Source organism: Microcaecilia unicolor, chromosome 5 (assembly GCF_901765095.1).
Source record: "Microcaecilia unicolor chromosome 5, aMicUni1.1, whole genome shotgun sequence".
NCBI lineage: Eukaryota > Metazoa > Chordata > Amphibia > Gymnophiona > Siphonopidae > Microcaecilia > Microcaecilia unicolor.
Window position 1 is genome coordinate 119,715,820 of NC_044035.1, and position 22,233 is coordinate 119,738,052.

At 39.5% G+C, this 22,233-nt stretch overlaps 1 protein-coding gene across 1 annotated transcript in view; it reads right to left on the reverse strand.

The window, feature by feature from the left end:
• DLG5 (discs large MAGUK scaffold protein 5) overlaps positions 1-22,233 on the reverse strand; it is a 298,386-nt gene that overhangs the window by 36,902 nt on the left and 239,251 nt on the right. Inside the window, 5 exon segments of the mRNA XM_030203236.1 lie at positions 232-428; positions 6,689-6,859; positions 8,067-8,215; positions 9,952-10,135; positions 15,646-15,810. Of these exon segments, the coding sequence (XP_030059096.1) occupies positions 232-428; positions 6,689-6,859; positions 8,067-8,215; positions 9,952-10,135; positions 15,646-15,810 (866 nt within the window).

Sequence of the window (22,233 nt, forward strand, 5' to 3'; positions counted from 1 at the left end):
AAAAAAACTGATGGGGCAGAAAGTGGGAGTGGCTGCACAAACTCACATGCATGCCTGAAAAGGCTTTCTAAGTTTTTGAGTTCTGAGAGAGCTGGTCCATCTCAATCCTGTTGGATGAAATCATCCATTTGTGTGGCTGATTCACCCCAAATCTCCATGAAAAAAAGGGATTTCCTGCATTATGCTTTAATATCAGCATAAAGAACTGAAATTAAGTTGGTATAAGCTTACCATCCATAAAAGGAATGGAGTCTGTACTGATGGTGTCAAGAGACAACAAATCTTTGCCATCTTTAGAGCCGCCACGCTTGTGCTTGTGTTTCCTTCGAAAGAAGGATCTTCGAGCTGCTGCAGACAATGTCTTATTGGAACTATTTTCATCTTTTATCTCAGATATACTGTGTCTCCGGTAGAACTCTTGGTCCATCCTATAGAAATGTTCAGACAGAAAAGACAACAATATTTCTAGCTCTAAATGTGCATTATTTTATACCACCAATCTACCACCAGGGAGTTACAGAGGCACTTATCTTAAGCAGGAATTTCACAATCAATCAATCAATAAAAAAAAAAAAAAGATAACATTTTATTATTGTTCTTTGAATAGCACTAAGAGGCATATGCAGCAATGTAAAGAGACCCACAGCCTTGCTCATTGGAGTTTACAATTTTGTAAATACATGCAAAGACAAATGTAGAAATTTATTCACTGTTAATTTCTTTTCCTTCAATCCTGCTAGGCCTGTTTCCTTGTGTCCCTTCCCAACCAGCAGATGGAGACAGAGATTCAGAGCTGTTCCCATGACAATACTGGATCACTGGTATAAAGGCTGGTGCAAGCTGTAGTTTTTAGTATGCTATTGCCAAAGCAAAGTAACTACAACCATGAATCCTTGGAAACCACTGAAAACCTGAAAACAGAACAGCCCTTCAGAACACAGTGAGCTAAATAAAGGAGCCTGTACATTTCTTCAATCAGTAAGAAAGCAGAAAGTGCCCCAGAAACATGACAATGAAGTCTTCTAGAGCAAGGAAAGGAAATTACCAGATATGAGAAAAATTCTTCTTCCTTTTCATCCTACTAGATCAGTCCACACCAATGAAACATACAATAATAGTATCTTACTGGGTGGAGGGGAAGATTAAGACCCCCTGTATCACCACTCTACCAAAGGAAGCATCACCTCTGGCCTGAACATCAAATCTTGTAGTGCTTTACACAGGAATGCAAAGCCAACCACATCCTCTCAAGCTTCTGCCAAAGACATCACCTGCACCCAAATGAAGTGTGCCCTCAGGCCATTCAGCACCATCTTCTGTCTATGTAAGCCATTTCAATCATCTACTTGATCCAGCATCCTTTCAAAGACCCTAAAATAAAACAGTCTGTCCAACTTGTAGAAAGAGTTAGTCACTTCTAAAAACTGCAATAACACTCTGTGGACATCCCATTTACGAGTTGTCTTCTAAGAGTCTGAGACTCAACTCTCTGAAAAGGCAAGAAAGTTATCTACCTGGTTTAGAACTGGGAAACCACTTTTGGAAAAAGGACAAGATAGTCCTAAAGGAGATGGCATCTTCTGAAAAGGAGAGGTATGGGTCCCTAACAAGACAAAGCCCAAAATTTGGAGACCCTCCTGGCTGAACAGATTGTGACCAGGAAGCTCACTTTCAGATAAGATCCTACAAGGAGGCCCACTTCAAGGACTCAAACAGTGGCCCTCTAGATTAAGGTTTCACTGTGATAGAACTGCCCTGAATAGAGATTAGATGTGCTTCACTCCTCACCAAAAACCAGACCACATCAGCTGAAACCACCAAGACTCCCCCCAACTCATGCCCCTGAAACAAGAAAAGACTGCCATCTGGACTCTATGGGAATTCAGAGCCAGCCTCTGTTCCAAGCTCCTCTGCAAGAAGACCAAAATAAAACTAACTGAGAACCTCAAGGGGACAGACCTTACACCTCCAAATCAATGTTCAAAGGTTTTCCAAATGCAGACATAAACTAAAGAGGCAGACTGCCTACTGGCCTTCAGGAAAGTGGCAATAACCAACGCTTGGTAACCCTTATTTCTCAACCCTCCTTTCAAGTGCCAAGACATATGCCAAACGAGATCTGGATCCTCCATCTCATCGGCCCCTGGACAAAAAGCCCACTACTCTATGGAAGAGGAAGCAGAGAACCATCTAGCAGTTGGATAATATCTGTGTACCAAGGATGTCAAGGCCAGTCAACTGAAAGGCCTGGGAACTCAACTCCTACTATCCTGGATCCAGAGCATTTTGACTGAGAAAATCTATTTGTACATTCTCTTTCCCTGCAATATGAACAGCTAAAATAGCCCCTAAATGTCTCTTTGCTCAGCTGGCACAACCAGCTGGACTCAAGGCTATTGCCCCACTTTGGAATGTGTCCTGATTTGTTAATACATGCCACCACTTAGCACTGTCTGACATCACCTGGAACATCTTTCTCTTGATGAAAGGGAGGACCTGATTCAGAGCTAGCCAGATGGGCTCTTGTCCCCAGCAGACTGATGGTCTGAATCAACTCCCACCTAGAACAGGTTCCCTGAGCAAAGTGGTCCCAAAAGAGCCTCCCCCCTACCCACTGAAGATGAGCTGGATCATTCCATCATACCAGCTGGGCCCTCAGTGAGATGGGTAGCAGAGGATGAACCTCAAAGTACTGGAAGCAGGAAGCCTCCTCCATGTAGGGGGTTACATATAAGTTCTCAACCACAAAACCACTTCCGGGGTCACCAGAGTGAGCCCCCTCTAAATTTTTGTGGACACATTCTGAAATGAGAGACCAATTTGAACCCCTTAGAGAAACCCTGATGTGGGGGTTCTCCCTCCCCCCGTGACAGCGAACTGCTTCATGCCACTGGAGCTGCCACTCTCACTTTCCACATTCTGGCTGGTCAGTGTCAAAATGGCCACCATTCCTGCCTAACGCAGGAGTTTGGCACCCTCCAGAACTGGCATAGGGTTAGCCAGCTCAGAAGTTGAAGCCCCTCCCCCCGAGCCCTTCCCACTGACTGGGAACCCGTTGGAACTCCCATTCATCTGCCTCTCCAAGATGAGGCCTGTTGACCAAGGCTTGGGGCTCTGGAGGAAACAAAAACCCTTCTGGCTCATCTGGGATATGGACCGTGGCCCAAACTACAGGAGCTAAGGTTTCCTGGACTTGATCTTGAGGTACGCAAACTGTGGACTGTACTTCAAAGAGTCACCCGTACCTACTACATCAGTCCAACCTATACCATCTGCTGGAAGTAGGGAAATACTGAGGAATTCCAACCAGCATCAGCCCTTACATCTCCATCTAGCCAGGAAGGGACACAACCCCTAGTCTAGTAGGATGAAAAGGAAAATAGATTTAGTCACAAAACAGGGAGATTATGTTGGAAAAAAACTAAATAAAGTGGAATATAGGTGGGATTAATTGACTGAGCAGTTTTAATTGAATAAAGTTGCAAGGAATGGAACATCTTACGAGACAACATAAGAAAAAGAGCAAGTGGGTGGGAGTCTAAGTCCTTTACAAAATGTTTCAAGAATAATCTATATTCTGACACGCTGTACACACATCCAAACTGATCAGCATTTCAAACTAGCTCAACATTGTTCTCTGGAATTCTGAACAATCCACTAAAAATAAGAGAACAAGGGATAAGATTTAAAAATCAAAGGTGGGTTCATAGGTGGACTTTAATTAAAGATAGAAGCAAGTTTACCTGTTTTTATAGTACTTTAGCCCAGTACGTCAGAGACTCAAAAGAAGCAAAGTGCACAGACAGAACATACTTGCAAGCATGAAAAGGCTCACTATTTCCAGAGAAGCCAACTTGCTTGATTAAGATTTGCTTTGGGGGATTGTTAAGTGGTGGGAGTCGGTGAAGGCTTAACTACAAGAAATCAAATTATTGCCCCTCCCAAAAATTATGATTTAACTATTTTTTCTTAAACCAACACGGTACCAACAAGCACAAAAGAAAACCAATATAAAAAGGCCAACAACAATAAAATCGTAATAAAAAACTGAACATGTTTGTTCATAACCAAACTTCATAGGTTGGAAAAAAACTGTGTAACTTTACATTTATCTCTTTCTCCACCCCCCCCCCCCCCCAACAAATCAACCTTCACCACCCAAGCTCTACTCATACCCCCCCCCCCCCCCAACACCATCTAAGGTATGGTGGAGATAATCCAAACAAACAGAAAACAATATGATGATATCCTCTATTAATTAAAAAGGAGTAAAAGGTACTTTGCTCAAAAGGGAAGTTGGATTCTTATTGTGCAACCTCAGAGAGCGAGAGAAAAAAAAAAAGAAGGGGGGTCCTTTAGGCAGTCATCACTGTATGTAGAAAACCTGTACCTCTCCCAGGCCAAACTACATGCCCTCGATGATGTAGAAAAAAAGACATACCTCCCAAGTGGACAAGAAAGATTATTCCCTCCTCAAGGAGGATTGTGCATTCCATTCCAACAGCATCAGGGCATGGAAACAATTTTGACAACTCCAAAAAAAGGGCATATCTTTGCTAAACCAAACACTGAGAACAGTTTTCTTACAAATTAACCCTTCTTTCCTAGTCAAGAGCCAAATGCTTCTCCCTTGCACTCGCAAGGATTCAAACTTATCCAAAAGCCAACCCACTGGAGATAGTGGAAACCACTGTCCTATAATTCCCTCTTAATAACGAATAACCAAGCACCAAAATGATTCACTCGGGGACAAGACCAAAAGGCATGAAAGGAAAAAAAAAAGAATTGATCTTTCGATTACATTTTAAGCAAATGGGATCCTCCACTCGGCCAGATATATGCGCCTGTTTCCATGTAAAATAAGTGTGCTGTGGAGCAGGACACATAATTGGCACTCTCGCAATTCCACGCTCACAGAGAGCTCTAAGATTCATCAGATCAACTGGTAAAAATCAAGTGCCTCTACATGATACCTAAATCACAGCTCTCCAAAGGCTTTAACCAGCGTGATTAGGGCAGCATTTAATTCAGAGACTGAAACTACATCCCCCTGGATCTGGGTAAAAAAAAAACTCCCGCATGTGGGCACTAAGGTTTAGGAGCAAACTTCCAGGGTTTAAAGATCTTATAGAAGGTTGTAGCTGACAGTATGTAAAATCATCCCCTGGATGGTGCTGAACCCACTGTTGCTGCTGCACCAAGCTAAGCATTATTCTGCCCTCTTGTAACACGTTTGTTCTAATAATGACTCACCACTTCTTGCCAACATACAAATACCTTAGAATCCATGCCTGGCTGAAATTAAGCATTTCCCCTTATAGGCAGTAGGCTGGAGTCATGTAGATTCCAACCCCCCCTCCCCTCCAAACACTTCAACAGCTCACAAGTGTTATGCAGGGGGTGCACCAAAATGCTACCATGCAAATGAGCTGGAATAACACAAAAGGGTGCTTGTTGTAAAAAAAAATTTAAATGCCATGTTGCAAAATGTTTCTTTTCATAAAGTAGGGGTGAAAAATCCTGTTGCTCCAAAAACCAGTCCCCAAGATGGTGACGTAAGCAAATAAAATTTTATTTTCTTATATCAGGGATGCCCATGCCACCCTTGTCCCAGGGCCAAAATAAAAATTTTAATTGTGTTTTTATGTTTCTTACCCCCCCCCCACAAGCTTAATCAAGAGATTAGTCTATATAAAAGCAATACATTCTTTTTAAACAACCTCAAAGGTAGTAATTGAAGACGAAAAGTATATTTTTAGCCGGCACTGACACCACAGTCTCCGAAAGGAAACTATTATTAGGTAGGTTGGCTTATCTGGAAACAGTAAGCCAGGGCACACAGGCATGTTCCATCAGTGCAGCAGTTTCCTTTTGAGCCTCTAGCTCACTGGGCTACAGTACTATAAAACCCTTCATTCCTAACTACATAGGGTTTTTTTTTTTTTTTATATTTTTATTAGCTAGAGAAATACAACACACAAAAAGTAAAACACAATATAACACCAATTGTGTACCAAAAGTACAAATACATGTCACACAGGGGCTTAATGCAATTAAAGCATTCTCTGCATTACCAGATCATACACAACACGTCCCCATTGCCCTTTGTAGTGACCAGAAAATCAAACACTTTGCACAAAGGTTTGTCTCTCTCCTTTTACTTTTAATCCCGAGGGATAGGGTACTTTTCCCTCTCCTTATCCCCAATGCAACTGAAGTCAGTCATTACAACTACAGTCCTTGGCCAGAAGCCACAATGCTGACCCTAACTCTGGCAAAAATAATACATTTATCTTTAAGATTACTCTCTCTGGATCACATTCATTCAGAAATGCGGATGTCTCCAAGTATTTTTTCTAGGTGTTCAGAAGACCACAAAGGGGGAAAGGGAAATGGGACTTGATATACCGCCTTTCTGAGGTTTTTCCAACTACAAAGTGGTTTACATATATTCAAGTACTTCTTTTGTACCAGGGGCAATGGAGGGGTAAGTGACTTGCCCAGAGTCACAAAGAGCTGCAGTGGGAATCGAACTCAGTTCCCCAGGATCAAAGTCCACTGCACAAAGACAGTTAATAACAGAAAACTACTATTACATCTTCATCATCTAGGATTCATATCTGCAAATAATTGATTTAGACAGCCAGCAGGTCTGAAGTAAAATAAATGCAGAAAGGTTTTTACTAACATGTATTTGCTGGGTATCTGTCCCCTTTCAAGCTTTTGGGCATTCTCATCTAGCTGCCAGGCCATCCAGCCCCCAAAATTCCCTTGTGGTAAAGTGTCATCGACATACAAAATGTCATCCTTCTTAAAGCTTAAATCCTGCTCCACCTCTGCCTGTCGATCATAAAGTGCTCTGAAAAAAAAAAAACCACAGAGAAGCTTTTCGTGAAGTAACAACATTGTACGCACAATGGTTTATGGTTATAGTTTGTTAATTTCCATTCTACCTGGACCAGTGTTTCAAGCAGAGTTTAGGTTCTACTAATGCCACTGTATCCCGAGTACTTCTCTATGGATTAATTCAGACAAGTACCACTGTCAGCTGATATGTAGTACTGACCTTTTAAAATTAGATATGTAGATATTTCAATCACAAAATTCAAGCATGAGGGGAAGGCTTCAAAGGCTAGCATTGTCCAGCCAGATGGAGAAAAGCAAAACTAAAAAGTTCTCATCTTAGGGGCTAATGCATAAAGCTTACTTTGCTTGCAACATTTGCTTTAGACTGGCTACAACCGGTCCAAAGAAAACATTATCTAGCGTCTAGTTCACAAAGGGGTTTTGATCCCTTTTACTGTTTGTCATAGCAACTACCGATAACCCTATGCTAATGTATAACAACAAGCTCATTAGAAATAAAATGAGCATTCTGTACAATGCACAGAAAGGAGCACCTACTTTTAATGTGCTAGATTTTATGGCTGGTCGGGAGCTGTTGGAGAGGAGCCTTCCTCATCCATGCTGGCAACTCCAGGGCTGACCCCCTGTCCAGCTCCCTTCAGCCTCTGCCTCCCCAAAACCCCCAGCCTGGTGCAGAGAGCCCTCCCCTCCTTCTGGTACTCTGGTCACCTTTATTCCTCCTGGTTCAGGCTTCAGCTTCGAAATCCACTCAAGCCCCTGTCTCTGTCTTTACAAACTATGCAGGTCCCCCCACCGCCACAGGCGGCCACAGGAGTGCCGAAGATTTGTCCCGAAGATGAAAGTGAGCTCATTTTGTAAGTGCAGGAGCTCTCCTCCCCGTGTCCTGGAAACAATCCTGTGCTGTGTATGTGCTAGGCGCTTCAAGGAGCCAATGCACAAAGGCCACTGTTAAATTTCCGTGCATCTTATTTGCATGCCATCCCCTTTGTGCATTGGTTACTGTTTGTGAATCGGTGAGTTTGCCTGCAGCTGCCATATTTAACAGCAATCTTTGTGCATCGGCCCCTTAGTGAAGTTACAACTAGCTGTACTGATCATGGAAACAGTCGTAAGTGCTATACAACTACTACTGCTACTCATTTTCACAGATATGTCATTTCAACGAGGTTGGATACTGTACAGTGAATAATTTTCTGTACCTGATATAGAATCCATCTCCTGGAAAATCTTTAATCTTGTTGAATTCCTCTATTTTGTACTGAGCCTTTATTCTAATATTTTCACCAGGTTTAAGCATTTCAAGGTAAGCCTCCTCTGCTGTTTTATTCCGCATGTCAACAGACCCGTACTAAAACAGAATGAAAATGGAAAGCTAATGTGCTGCAGTTCTGCTCTTTAGGTTAAGCACTTCGCACAGCAGGCTAAGCAAAAATATTATTAAAAACATTTCCTTTTTTGATTCTTATTTCATTCCCAGCATGCAAGCTTCTTACAAATCTGTTCCTGTTTCACAAGCTCTGTCTTGTGGGATTAGGAGTGAATCAATGGAGGCTGCAATGCAGCTCATCATCAAAAACACTAAGTGAGTATTCTGATGTCTGGAAAAGGTGCTAACAGTTCATGTTGGTGGTCCTCTGCCTTGACCTTGAGACATACCCAGCTGGTCAGGTTTATAGGATACCCACAAAGAATATGCAAGACAGATTTGTATATTTGTTGTAGAACTCCAGACATCCGACTCGCTGTGCTCGTCCTGAGATTTGGGTTGAAAACTAATGTTTTATGTACATGCTTAAGAGAAGTTTTAAAAGACACATGGCTTAAAAAAACAGAAGTATGCATATTTCACAAGAAAAAAAACAGAGACAACTAAAGGAAAAAGAAGAAAAAAAGAATTTGGAAGAATACAATAAAAGAGCAGGAAAAGTGATATTTTGTGGCAGATTAAATACAGCAAGAGAGTGCAAAGGTTAATGCTAGATGACTAAACAAGAGTAGGAGAATTTCCCATCTGGTTGGCTCTTGGAAACAAGGACATACAACCACCATTCTGCTATGGTCACTGGATTAAAGTCCAACCAGAAAGGAACAGTACTAAAAAGGTAAAGGATGAAAAAATCCTCAATCAAATTTTGTAGCAGTGTAAGAAGCTGTGAAACTATAAAATATAAAAGATGTCTATATAACCTAGGTATAACTGAGTCTCAGGGTTCAGGATATTCTTTCTAATTCCTAAGGTAGAACTACTTCCAAAGGTTCTACTCACCCATGCTTCAAGATAGCACAGCGGAGGTTCAAGAAAAGGAGCAATGCTCAACCTCTATAAATCTAATTTGTACCTATGTGTCACTATTTTTACAAAATAGCATGATTCTCTTTTATCTGAGATGACATATTAGCAAATATCATAAATACAATTTCATATAGTAATTTGTATTTACCTACAATGGCTAAATAAAGAGGAGTTCTGTTTCATAACAGATCCAGAGTTGCCATATTTTGAATGATATGAAGAAAGTTTCTTACATTAAAATGAACTGTGTGTGGGGGGGGGGGGGGGGGGGGCTTCTATAACCATCTGATTAATTATTACAATTTATTTCCCAGCATAATAGTACATGAGAAATATAACAGAAATGGAAGAAGAAACCCATGGATAAAGAGATGAAGCACCATGTTCTTCCAGACTCCACTGCACAGGTGATTATTTAGTATTTGCTTTCACTGTGCAGTTTCACATATGATGGTATGATAGATAGGAAACAGTGGGCTGTGCCCACTTATGTACTCTGTAGTCTACACAAATGGGCATTGAAAAGAATGCATTCATGGTGGGTCCAGAGCCTCTGCAGTCCAGGGGGACACCTCTTAGGACTATAAAGTCTAGGTTGGGAGTCATGGCTGCAAATTTACAATCAGAAGAGCATCTCTAATGTTTGAAGGTACTCTCTTGACCCAACTATTTTCATTCTCCACAGATATGATACTGAAACTGAACTGCCCTGAATAAGAACGCCAAGATGAAAGAAGGTTCTGGAATTCGGTGGACTGAGTCATCTCAATTTTGTCTATGAAATGTCTTACCTCAAGTATCATATCTCCAACCACAAGTCCATCAGTTCCTTTTGTGGGGCTATCATCATCTACATCTGCCACATATATGCCTTGCAGATTTCCGCCACATATCTGGATCCCAAGTTCCACTTGGGATTTTCTGATGGTAACAATCCTAGGCTCAGTGATCCTTATATTTGCATCAACAGGTACCCTTGGGAGGTGAGAAATGTGTGTTTACATTCCTGACAAATGCATTTTATATTATAAAACAGTAATACAAATTAGATTCCTATCTTGTTAGCTGAATGATCAGTTTTTGAATAAAAGACTCAAGTGATCTTGGACCACAGAATATTCTTTTGGGGGTTAGTTAATTTTAGTACAAAAAAAATGTAACCTCTAAATTTTGGCAAGATCCCAAAAAAGTACAATACATTTTATGCTGCTTATCCTAGAAATAAGCAGTGGATTTTCCACAAGTCCATTTTAATAATGGTCTACAGACTCTTCCTTTAGGAAGCCATCCAAACCTTTTTTTAAACCCCACTAACTGCTTTTCCTACACGCTCTGGCAACGAATTCCAGAGTTTAATTACACGATGAGTGAAGAAAATTTTTCTCCGATTCGTTTTAAATTTACTACTTTGTAATCTTCAGCCATGGTTTCACAGTGGCTTAAAGCTTTGTCAATGTCAAGTGAGAAGGGCCAAGCGCCTCTGGTGCAAACATAGAACAGATGATATACTAAGAACTACTAGATTCACTCAGAAGTATTATATGTCCAGCTTTGTGCTTTTCTGCCCAAATCTGGCAAGCTACCAGTTCCACTAAGCAGCTTTTTTCAATCTTTAACAAGCTTACCACCCCCTCCTCAGCTCAGCAACTATCGTTGACTGTTCATTTTCAGCTCAGCAACTATCGTTGACCGTTCATTTTCAGCTCAGCAACTATCGTTGACTGTTCATTTAACTTCTGCTTCCCACTTCTCTTCAAAAATAAAGACTCTGCAAGCTACCTTCCCACCTCTCAGGGCTATTCCTCAATCCCGGCTAGCTTCTCAGGTTTTGTCTGCCTCATAGGTTTCCTTCCACATCCTCTCTGCTAAATCCTTTTTCAAATCAGTTCTGCATAGTACATTTTGTTCCTTAGACCCAATTCCCATGCGTTGGTTGAAATTTTCCACACTTGGGGTGCTCCCCTGTCTTTATACCAACAGCTTATCTACAGAACAAATGCCATCACCGCTCAAAACAGCACTCATTAAAATTTTGAAAAAAAAAACAGATTTAGACCCTATGCATGCCAAGAGCTATGAGCCATTTCTTGCCAAAATTATAGAATCAGTTGTTCTGAACCAACTTCAATCATGTATCGAATCCGTCAATGCAGTACATCCACGTCAGTCTAGCTTTCGAACAGGATTCAGCACCAAAACATTAATTGCTGCTCTTTTGAGTGAACTCCATAGTAATTTGGAACTTGGTACAATTGCTTTATTAGTTTCATGGGATCTTCAGCTGCCTTTGATCTGAACAACCACAGTCTTCTGTTTCATCGATTGGCTTCTCTAGGTACTTCTAGGGTGGTTTTTGATTGGTTCTCTTCATTCCTCGGCCAATATTCTTTTCATGTTTCTCAATCTTCATCTTGTTCAGCTCTTTTTTCTCTATCTTATAGTGTACCTCAGGAGCCTGTGCTTTCACCGCTACTTTTCTACTTCTTTGTCAGTCCTTTGGCTTTCCTTATCCAGTCTTTTGGGATCAGCTCTTACTCTGACAATTTTCTCTTGGTAATTTATACTGATCTGAATTCCAGTGACCTACAAACCCCTCCAAAATTGTTTGCACTTGGTAGGACAATGGCTGAAGGACCATCGACTTGTCCTGAATCTTGAAAATACAGTGGCATGTTGGATCATGGGCTCATTGTCTCCACTTTTGGATGTGCCCATTCTATTCGATCAACGCATCACTCCTGTATGCTCTTTCAAGTATCTTGGGATTATTATCAATACATCACTTTCTCTCCCCCAATCTCTCATGTGATAAAAACTGTTTTTTGCAGTCGATTCATAATATGATGGATTTTGACTCCCTCTGCTCCTTATTTTATGCTTATATCCGCTTGAGATATGATTACTGCAATGTTATTTATACGGGGATAACAAAATCCAACCTCAAGTGTCTTCAAACTTTACAAAACACAACAGCATGTATCATTTATTGGGCGTGGCATTCTGATCATGTTACACTCCTTCTCAAATACCTTCACTGGTTACCAATTGAGTTCAGAGTTAAACTGAAAATCCTCAATGACCTAAAAAGTCCTTCATAATAATACTCTAGGTTATCTTGCCTCTGTAACAATCCAGAATGTTCCGCATTGCTCTTTGAATGCTAACAGGCTAGTCCTCCCCCATCCCTCTAAAGCAAGATGGGAATCCATGAGGACCAGTGCCTTCTTTTTTCTTTCACCTGCGTTATAGAAACCTCTTCCACATTATCTTGTTAGAACCTTCCTACCTCTCATTTCGTGCCTCTTTGAAGACATATCTCTTTCAATTAGCATTCAATACATGATGACAAGTTCACCTGTGGTCGGGTATTTGTTTCCATAAGTTAGATGCTGTGAGTGGGGTGCTTGTGTCAGCGTGTGCGTGTCTGCTTGAGATGGATTTTAGTCTAGAATGTGTAACTGTTTTGTAAGTATGATAAATGGATGTCTTCTCTTTCCTATCTGCAATTAAAGTCCAGTTGCTTCCATTTCGTTATTTGTGAAACTACTGGAGGGTTATGTTTCTGAGCTACTAAACACCTACTTGGAAGAACATAATTTAATACATCCATCGCAGTGTCTGGTTTTAGGAAGAACAACAGTACTGAGACAATTATAGCTGCTACTGTGGTAACGAGAGGACACTTCTGAGCAGTGGTAACAACATGATAGTCTTCCAATTTGTTTTGTCATTTGCGTTCGATCTTGTTGACCATATTTTGTTGGTAAGATTGAATGACTTTGGCATAAGTGACACTGTTTTGAGTTGCTTCTATGTTTTTTTAACCTCATGGAGTTATACAGTTCAGAAAAATGGTAATCTCTTGAACAGCTGGAGTCCAGGCTAGGGTGTCCCTCAGGGCTCCCCACTTTCGCCTTTGTTATTAAATGTGCTACTCCAACCACTGGGATGGGTTTTGGAAAAACTTAATATAAACTTTTTCATCTAAGTGGATGATATTACTATTTTATTATCCGTATCCAGTGATTGGAATACCACTTTGAATGACATAGCTAAATGTGTAGGACTGACTGAGAATTGAATTACTTCCAATCCACTGAAGCTAAACTGCAAAAAACCCAAATTCTTATTGCTCAAAAATTCTGGGAGTAGAATTGGATGGTCTATTAATGTTTAATATCCATATAAAGTCTCTGATAAGAAAATCTTTCTATATACTATGTAAATTAATGTCAATATGCTGTTACTTTGAACCAATATTCGAACTGAGCTGGCTCAGTCTCTTGTATTGGCGAAACTTGATTACTGTAACATCATATTTATTGGTTGTTCTAAGTCATTGAGTAAGCAAGTACAGTTGATTCAAAATACTGTGGCAAGATTAATATATTCGGTGGGTAGATTTGAATCTGCTAACCTTTTACTTAGATAATTGCATTAGTTACCTGTCATGGCAAGAGCACAATTTAAGCTGTGCACTTTTATTGTTAAGATTATGTATGGGGCAGCACCATCATATCTGTGCAATCTAGTTTTTTAAATAATTCTGTAGAAAGGAGATCTCAAAACCAGATGCTTTTACCGTATCCATCAGTGAATCAGATTAAACTGAAAAGGCAATTTTGATTCTTCCCTTTTTTTTTTTAATCAAGCTGCATTAATATGGAACTCTCTACCATTGGAGATTTGTATATTAAATAATTATGGGGGGTTTTGTAAATCTTTGAAAACTTTCTTTTTTCAAAATATCTATTATCTAAGAATTCATCTATAATAGCTTTGAAAGAATGATTTATTATTCTATAGGATAGTTTAGCCTAATGCAATACGGAAATAAGCTTGTAACTTTCTGGTATGTTGTCTCCAGTCTTGTTATCCACAGTGATCCAGAGCATGGTATCTGCGGAATAAAAGATCTGTGTAACATAATATAAGTTCCCTTCTTACTTTTAATTTTGTTTGTTTTATTGTAAACCACTTTGATTTGTTTACAAAGCAAGTGGTATATTAAATAGTAAATGATAATTGAATGATAAACTTGAAATTTGAAACTCAACACTGTATTGGATATTCATGGGCTCTTAATTGACTGTTTATGCCTGGCAAGAGTATTTTCTCTGTTAAAGCTCTTTAAGCAGTTGGGGTCAGAGGATTTAGATGACTTTTAAGGGAGTTAACAAATTTTCAGCATAATTACAGTGTAGAGTTTCAAATTTCAAGTTTATCATTCAATTATCATTTACTATTTAATATACCACTTGCTTTGTATTACAGCACACATTCAATGTGCTAACCACCAATTATTGTAAGTTTTGAAATGAACTTTACTTAGCCTAAATCTACAGTTCATGTTCACACATTCAGCTGCAGATAGTTTATTTTTATTTATGCATTCTTGTACCCCACTGTTATCAGAAAACAGGTTTTGGTTCAAAGTGGCTTACAGTTTACATTTAGGTGAAGTTACATTAGTGTTTTACATTTATTGCGTAGGGAGGTCATTGATGGCTTATGTGGTTAGCTGTAGAATTTTTTGAACAGGTAGGTTTTCAGTTCTTTTCTGAACTGTAGATAGTTAGTGATACTTTTTATGGCTTTTGGTATTGAGTTCCACCATTTGGAACCCAGGTATCTAAATCTTGCTGTGTATATGGTTTTGTACATTGTGTTTCTGCAGTTGGGTAGGTGGAGAAGTAGGTAGCTTCTGGTTTCAGAGCTTGCATTTCTTGGAGATAATTCAATCATGTCTTGCATGTATTCAGGTGCCATTCCAAATAGTATTTTGAAAATGAGGGTACTGGCTTTGAAGAGTAGTCCTGCCTTTATTGGTAGCCAGTGTAGTTTTTCAAGCAGAGTAGCTCTTTCATATTTCGACATTTTGAATATGAGTCTCGCTGCTGTTTTTTGGATGGTTTGTAACAATTTTAGTGTGCTTTCCTCATATCCTATGTATGCTGCATTGCAGTAGTCTACATGTGATAATATTGTCAATTGTATCATTATCCTGAATGATTGTCTGGGAAAGTAGTCTCTAATCCTTCTCAGTTTCCTTAGTGTTCTGAAGCATTTTGTTGTTACTGCTGATATTTGATTGTCCAGTGATAGATGTTTATCTAGTTGTATTCCCAGAGCGCTACAGAGCGCAAGATCATGCAGACAGGAAGTTTTACGGATCCAAGGTAGCTTAACATGCTGCACTGCTGCATTAATTAAGCAAAATTACATTACATTAACCTATTAGTGCCCAATGTTCCCATAATAAGTCATATCGGAACAAACTGATTTGTTCCCATATGGGAACATTGGGTACTAATGGGTTAATGCAAAAACAGAATGAGATTAAAAACATTAACAATTCAATTTTGGCCTTTGATCAAATATGAAGTGTGAATGTGGTAAGTATCACAAACATAACAAAATGGGACAAAATTACAATTAACTAAATGTTTTGTTTTTAATCCTAACAAACTATGTTAACTATTTACCTCATTGAGTTCCGAGGACTGGTTGTTGGGGTAGTCTGTTTTGATGCTGGAGTCATGGTCCCTTCATCTTGTTCACTCAAAGTGTCAATTATGGAATGAGTGTCAGGAGTTGCTGCCCCACTGCCCTGAGGGGTTGATGGATTGCTAACTGCCTCAAGGTGAGAACTAATACAAAAATAAATTCAAATTTGAGTTGCTATTAACAGAATAAATTGAGAAAGAGAATGAAATGGAACTTAAAAACTCATTTCAAATTTTACTTTTCCTTTTAAACTGTCCCATGGCCTATTCTGTTAAATCAACTGGATTTCTTTTATGCCTTTTGGGGCCTAAATACTGAATGGTTGTTTTATCGCAACCTTAAACATGCATTAAGAATCTATGTAAAAGATCTAGAGATCAATAACAACTGTACCATGCTGCATTAACTGTTGGAGTGAAGCATGCTAGTCTCCCAGAAATCCCTATTATGGAGCATCAACAGTGGTAATCACTATTACGACAGATAATGTAATGCAGCTATCTATCCCCCCCAGAGGTATAGCAAACTGCATTGCATTAACTGTCTTTTTTTTTTTACACTGAAAACACTTTTCTTGGTGATAAACAAGTCATATAAACCTTATAATATGCAGCACAATCATAATGAAACAAGATGAACATAATCCACTTATGGTGGCGTCCACAAACAAGACAACAATTTTTTTTAAAACCCCAAAACAAAAGATCACCAAGTTTTATTTATGTAACAGTCCCCTCCTTCCACCCTCCCTCAGAAGAGCAAAACAACCCCCCCCCCCCCCCAACCCAACCAGTCTACTACTACAATTCCCAGAGAGCTTGGTTCTTTTCATCTCTGGAAGAAAACACCTACTGTCCCCTTCCCACCAATACCCAGAAATAGTAAACCCAGCACAACTTTTAACAACTATCACTCCTCTCCCCCAAGGTCCCAATGTGTTCAACAGAAGACTACAATCCAAAGTATCATCATAAGATAGGAATCCCAATTTTGCAAGAAACCCTGAGTGTGCTTAGGGGAAACTTTGGCATCCCTAGCAGCCTCCCACATAGCCAATGCATGTACTTGATTCTTCCAACTCATGACGGAGAAGATGTGAATACTCATGTCTTTTGGTGTAATGGATACTAATATTTGCAAAGACTGATGAAAAAACTTCACCAATGCTTGCCAGTAAGCTTGAAGTTTTGGATAACTCCAGAGAGAATGAAAGAAAGAGTTCTCCATAGAGTGGCACTTAATACATTGTGATGAGGCTATAATCCCCGCATGAAATAATTGTAGCTGGGAAAGATAGACTCTATGTAGTATTCTAAAATGTGTCTGCTGCAGCGTAGCCATAACAACCACTTGGGGGAATTCCTCTCAAAGCAGATAACATATCGCAATCTGGCAAGGTATGACCTAAATGCTGTTCCTATCTACCATGTACCACCCCCAAATCTTTCCTTATCCCCCTCAAACTGAGTGCTTTATGAATACCTGAGATAGACAATTTGTCTTCCACTATAGAATTGGAAAAAACCTCTCAATCTCTCCCCCATCTGAACTGCCAGGGTCTCCCCATTTAGACTATGATCATAATGTTTTAACTCACAATACACAAACTCCCTATCACCCCACTCCCTATTCCCTAAACCTAAATGACCCTCTAGAGCTTTCAAAGTGCCATTCCATGCAAACACATGCTCCAAAAGAGAGTAGCCTTGGCCTCCCAGTGAACAAAGGACCTATTATCCAACTTGAATTCCAGATTTCCCCAAAGTGGTAACTGGTCAGGAACCACTTAATCTCCTCCCAACCTCTGGACCAGAGATCCCCCACATCTCCCGAGCAGTCTAAGTAACACACTCTACCCCCAGAACCACGGAAGCTTGCTGCACCTCACACCTGGAACAGACTTCCTGAGACTGTGCGTCTAGCCCCATCTTTGGCCATTTTCAAGTCCAAACTTAAAGCCCACCTCTTTACTACTGCTTTTGACTCCTAACCACTACTCACTTGCCCTGTCCTTTATCCTCACCTCTTTATTCCTTTACCCTTAATTGTTCTGTCTGTTTACCTGTCTTATCTAGATTGTAAGCTCTTTGCACAGGGACTGTCTTTTTGTGTATGGTGTACAGCGCTGTGTATGCCTTGTAGCACTATAGAAATGATAAATAGTAGTAGTAGTATATTGAACCTGCATCAAAGAATTGAAATATGGGGTGAAAAAAGCAGCTTCATAGTTAACAGGGAGTATAGCCCTGTCTATGATGTATCCATTCATATAAATGCCACATCAAGCACACTTGGTTATACAATTTAAAATTGTGAAGAACCAAAACCCCAGTGCTCCAATTGCTCATTAGACAAGCATAACATAAATTTTTTCCCAACCCAGCAAAAGTTAAAAACCAGTCTCAAAACACTGTTCAAGTCCATGTTGAGGAGACTCAGGGGAAGAACCTGAAAAACATATAACCATAGAGGGAATGTAACCATACGAAACAAATTGATGCATCCCATCATAAAAGAGATAAATGCTTCCAACCCTCCAGTTGACACCAAGTATCCTGCAATAAATTGGTGACATTCACTGTATATAAATCTTTAGTCTACATCCCAAGTCGAATGCCCAGGTATTGAAAGGCAGCCCGCCCAATGTAAGGGAAACGCATCACCCACCAATCTCTTAAATGTATCAGATGAAGGTAGAGCCTCTGATTTCTGAAGGTTCAACTTAAAACTGGCAGTCTCCGTATTATTATTATTTATGACAATTTTACCCCACATTAGCCCAAGAGTGACTCAGATTCAATGTGGTTTACTTAACAATTAAATGAATTATACAAATTAAAAATTACATAAACAGATTATAAAGTACAATAATGCTATAACATTGGCTTTGTAAACCAAATATAACATATGTAGTGAATTAACCTGGAGGCAACTCTTCTCAAGGGTAGATGGATAGAAAAGAAAATTAAATCATAATTACGTTGGTAAACAAAGAAGTGAAGATGAATAAATATGGGTACAAGTAGGGCCAGATAGGATTAGGAAGGAAAGAAAAATTGAAATTAAATGTATGAATGGATAATATTCAAATAGAATTCTTTGTTTTCTAAATTGAAAAAATAAGTTTTCAGTACGTTTTTGAAAGACAGGAAATCATCTGTGCTTTTAATTGTTTTTTTGTAGAGAATTCCAAATTTTAGTACCTATATAAGAGAAACTGGCATTGTGAATTATTTTATAGATTACATTCCTATAAATAGGGAAATTAAGAATGAGATATTCTTTGGATGATGATACGGCATTACGTGGGGGTAATTCAATGAGATTATTCATATATGATGGAGAAGAACTATATAGAAATTGATGAATAAAAACACAGAACTTGAAAGATATTCTATCTTTTGTTGGTAACCAATGTAGGTTATATAGAAGAGGAGTTGCTTTGGTGAAGCAAGGTGATCTACGTATGAGGTGTGCAGTGGTATTTGGAGCAGTTCGTAATTTTTTTTATAAGGCCGCCTTTAATTACTGCATAAATGGAGTTGCAATAGTCAAATTTTGTTAGTATTAGGGATTGAGCCAAAGTACAAAAGACTGGTTTAGTGAAAAAAAGTCTTAATCTCTGTAGTTTCTAAAGAGAAAAAAAAAAGCTTATTACAAAATTAATCAACATTTTTCTAACTCACAACTATTTCTGCTTTAACAATGAGTTCTGCCTGCAAATCATGGGAACTGCGATGGGCACCAGGATGGCACCCCTATATGCTAACCTCTTTATGGCAGAACTGGAAGAGACATTTTTGAATTCAATGAGATAGTTCTGCTCCCTCATATATGAATAATCTCATTGAGAGGTTTTTTTCAATACAGTATGGACACAATAATAACAAAATACATCATGGTCACAACACAATTCTTCCGTGTACAACGCCCCTATGTGGCTATGCCACATGAACCTTATCCTATCTTATCTCTACATCATTCTGTATTTGTTTACACCGGAGTCTGCAATCGCATCTCTGGCACTATGTAAGCCACATTGAGCCTACATAATTACATAAGTAATGCCATACTGGGCAAAGACCAAAGGCCCATCAAGCCCAGCATCATGTCCCCGACAGTGGCCAATCCAGGTCAAGGGCACCTGGCAAGCTTCCCAAACGTACAAACATTCTATACATGTTATTCCCGAAATTGTGGATTTTCCCCAAGTCCATTTAGTAGCGGTCTATGGACTTGACCTTTAGGAAACTGTCCAAACCCTTTTTAAACTCTGCCAAGCTAACCGCCTTCACTACGCTCTGCAAGTAGGTGGGAAAATGTGGGATACAAATGTAACAAATAAATAAATATCAGAATAAACCCTTAAAATACTACTGGTATATTGATGGCATTTTTATGATTTGGAGTAAGGGGGAAGGAACTCAAACAATTTTACAGTTCTTTCAATACATACCATTCTACAATCAAATTCAAAATTGACTACTCCCCAGAAAAAGTCAATTTTTTGGACACCAAAGTTTCCATCGGCAATGGATATATACAAACATCTATATATAGAAAACCTATAGACAAAGGTAGTTACCTCCACAACTCCAGCTTCCACCCTTCACATACAAAAAAATCCATTATACACAGCCAAGCCACAAGGTACCACCGTATCTGCTCTGACCCAGGGGGCAAAAGTAAACACCTTAAAATCCTGACTGAATCCTTCAAACAAAAAGGCTACAACCTCAAAAAAATCTCTAAGAATGTTACCTCATTCCTTAAAACACCCAGGGAAAACCTATTACAAGGAAAATAAAACCACAGACAGAATCCCCCTTGTAGTGACATATAACCCAGAGTTAGGAAAATTGAGAAACATCATAAAAGATTAACAGCCACTACTCCAGAAGGATGAACTACTGAAAGAGATATTCCCATCCACACCAGTGCTGGCCTTCCGACAGCCACTCAATTTAAAACACAAACTAGTGAGAAGCAAGCTCCCAATAGAAACTCAAAAAGAAGAGAGTGGCACACATCTTTGCAAAATATCCATCTGCAAACTGTGCCAAAACATTTCACAGGATCCCACAGTCATTCACAAAGGAAAAATATTCAACATAAAGGAGTCCATTCCAGCATCCAGACATGGTAGTCATACGTAGATAAATGTTGCCATACTGGGACAGACTGACGGTCCATCAAGCCCAGTATCCTGTTTCCAACAGTGGCCAATCCAGGTCACAAGTACCTGGCAAGATCCCAAAACAGTACAATGCATTTTATGCCACTTATCCTAGAAATAAGAAGTGGCTTTTCCCAAGTTCATTTTAATAATGGCTTATGGACTTTTCGTTTAGGAAGCTATCCAAACCTTTTTTAAATCCCGCTAAAATAACTGCTTGTACCACGTTCTCTGGCAACGAATTCCAGAGATTAATTACATGTTGAGTGAATATTTTCTATGATTTGTTTTAAATTTGCTATTTTGTAGCTTCATTACATTGCCCCTAGTCCTAGTAATTTTGGAAAGAATAAACAAGCTATTCACGTCTACCTGCTCCACTCCACTCATTATTTTATAGACCTCTATCATATCTCCCCTCTGCCGTCTTTTCTCCAAGCTGAAGAGACCTAGCCGCTTTAGCCTTTCCTCATAGGGAAGTCGTCCCATCCCCTTTATCATTTTTGTTGCCCTTCTCTGTACCTTTTCTAATTCCACTATATCTTTTTTGAGATGCGGTGACCAGAATTGCACACAGTATTCAAGGTGCGGTCGCACCATGGAGTGACAGAAAGGCATTATAACATCCTCATTTTTGTTTTCCATTCCTTTCCTAATAATACCTAACATTCTATTTGCTTTCTTTGCTGCCACAGCACACTGCGCAGAAGGTTTCAAAGTATCACCAACAATGACTCCTAGATCCTTTTCCTGGTTGGTGATTCCTAACGCGGAAACTAGAATCACATAGCTATAAGTTCAGGTTCCTCTTTCCCACATGCATCACATAGTAGATGACGGCAGAAAAAGACCTGCACGGTCCATCCAGTCTGCCCAACAAGATAAACTCATATGTGCTACTTTTTGTGTATACCTTACCTTGATTTGTACCTGTCCTTTTCAGGGCACAGACCATATAAGTCTGCCCAGCACTATCCCCGCCTCCCAACCACTATCCCCGCCTCCCAACCACCAGTCACTTTCCACTTGCTTACATTAAACATCATCTGCCATTTGGATGCCCAATCTCCCAGCCTTGTAAGGTCGTCTTGCAATTTAACAACTTTGCATAACTTTGTGTCATCGGCATGTTAAATACCTCACTATTTATTCCCATATCTAGATCATTTATAAATATGTTAAAAGGCAGTAGTCCTAACACAGACCCCTGCGGAACCCCACTATCTACCCTTCTCCATTGAGAATACTAGGCATTTAACCCTACTCTCTGTTTTCTTTTAACCAGTTTTTAATCCACAACAGAACACTACTTCCTATCCCATGACTTTCCAATTTCCTCTGGAGTTTTTCATGAGGTACTTTGTCAAATGCCTTTTGAAAATCTAGATAC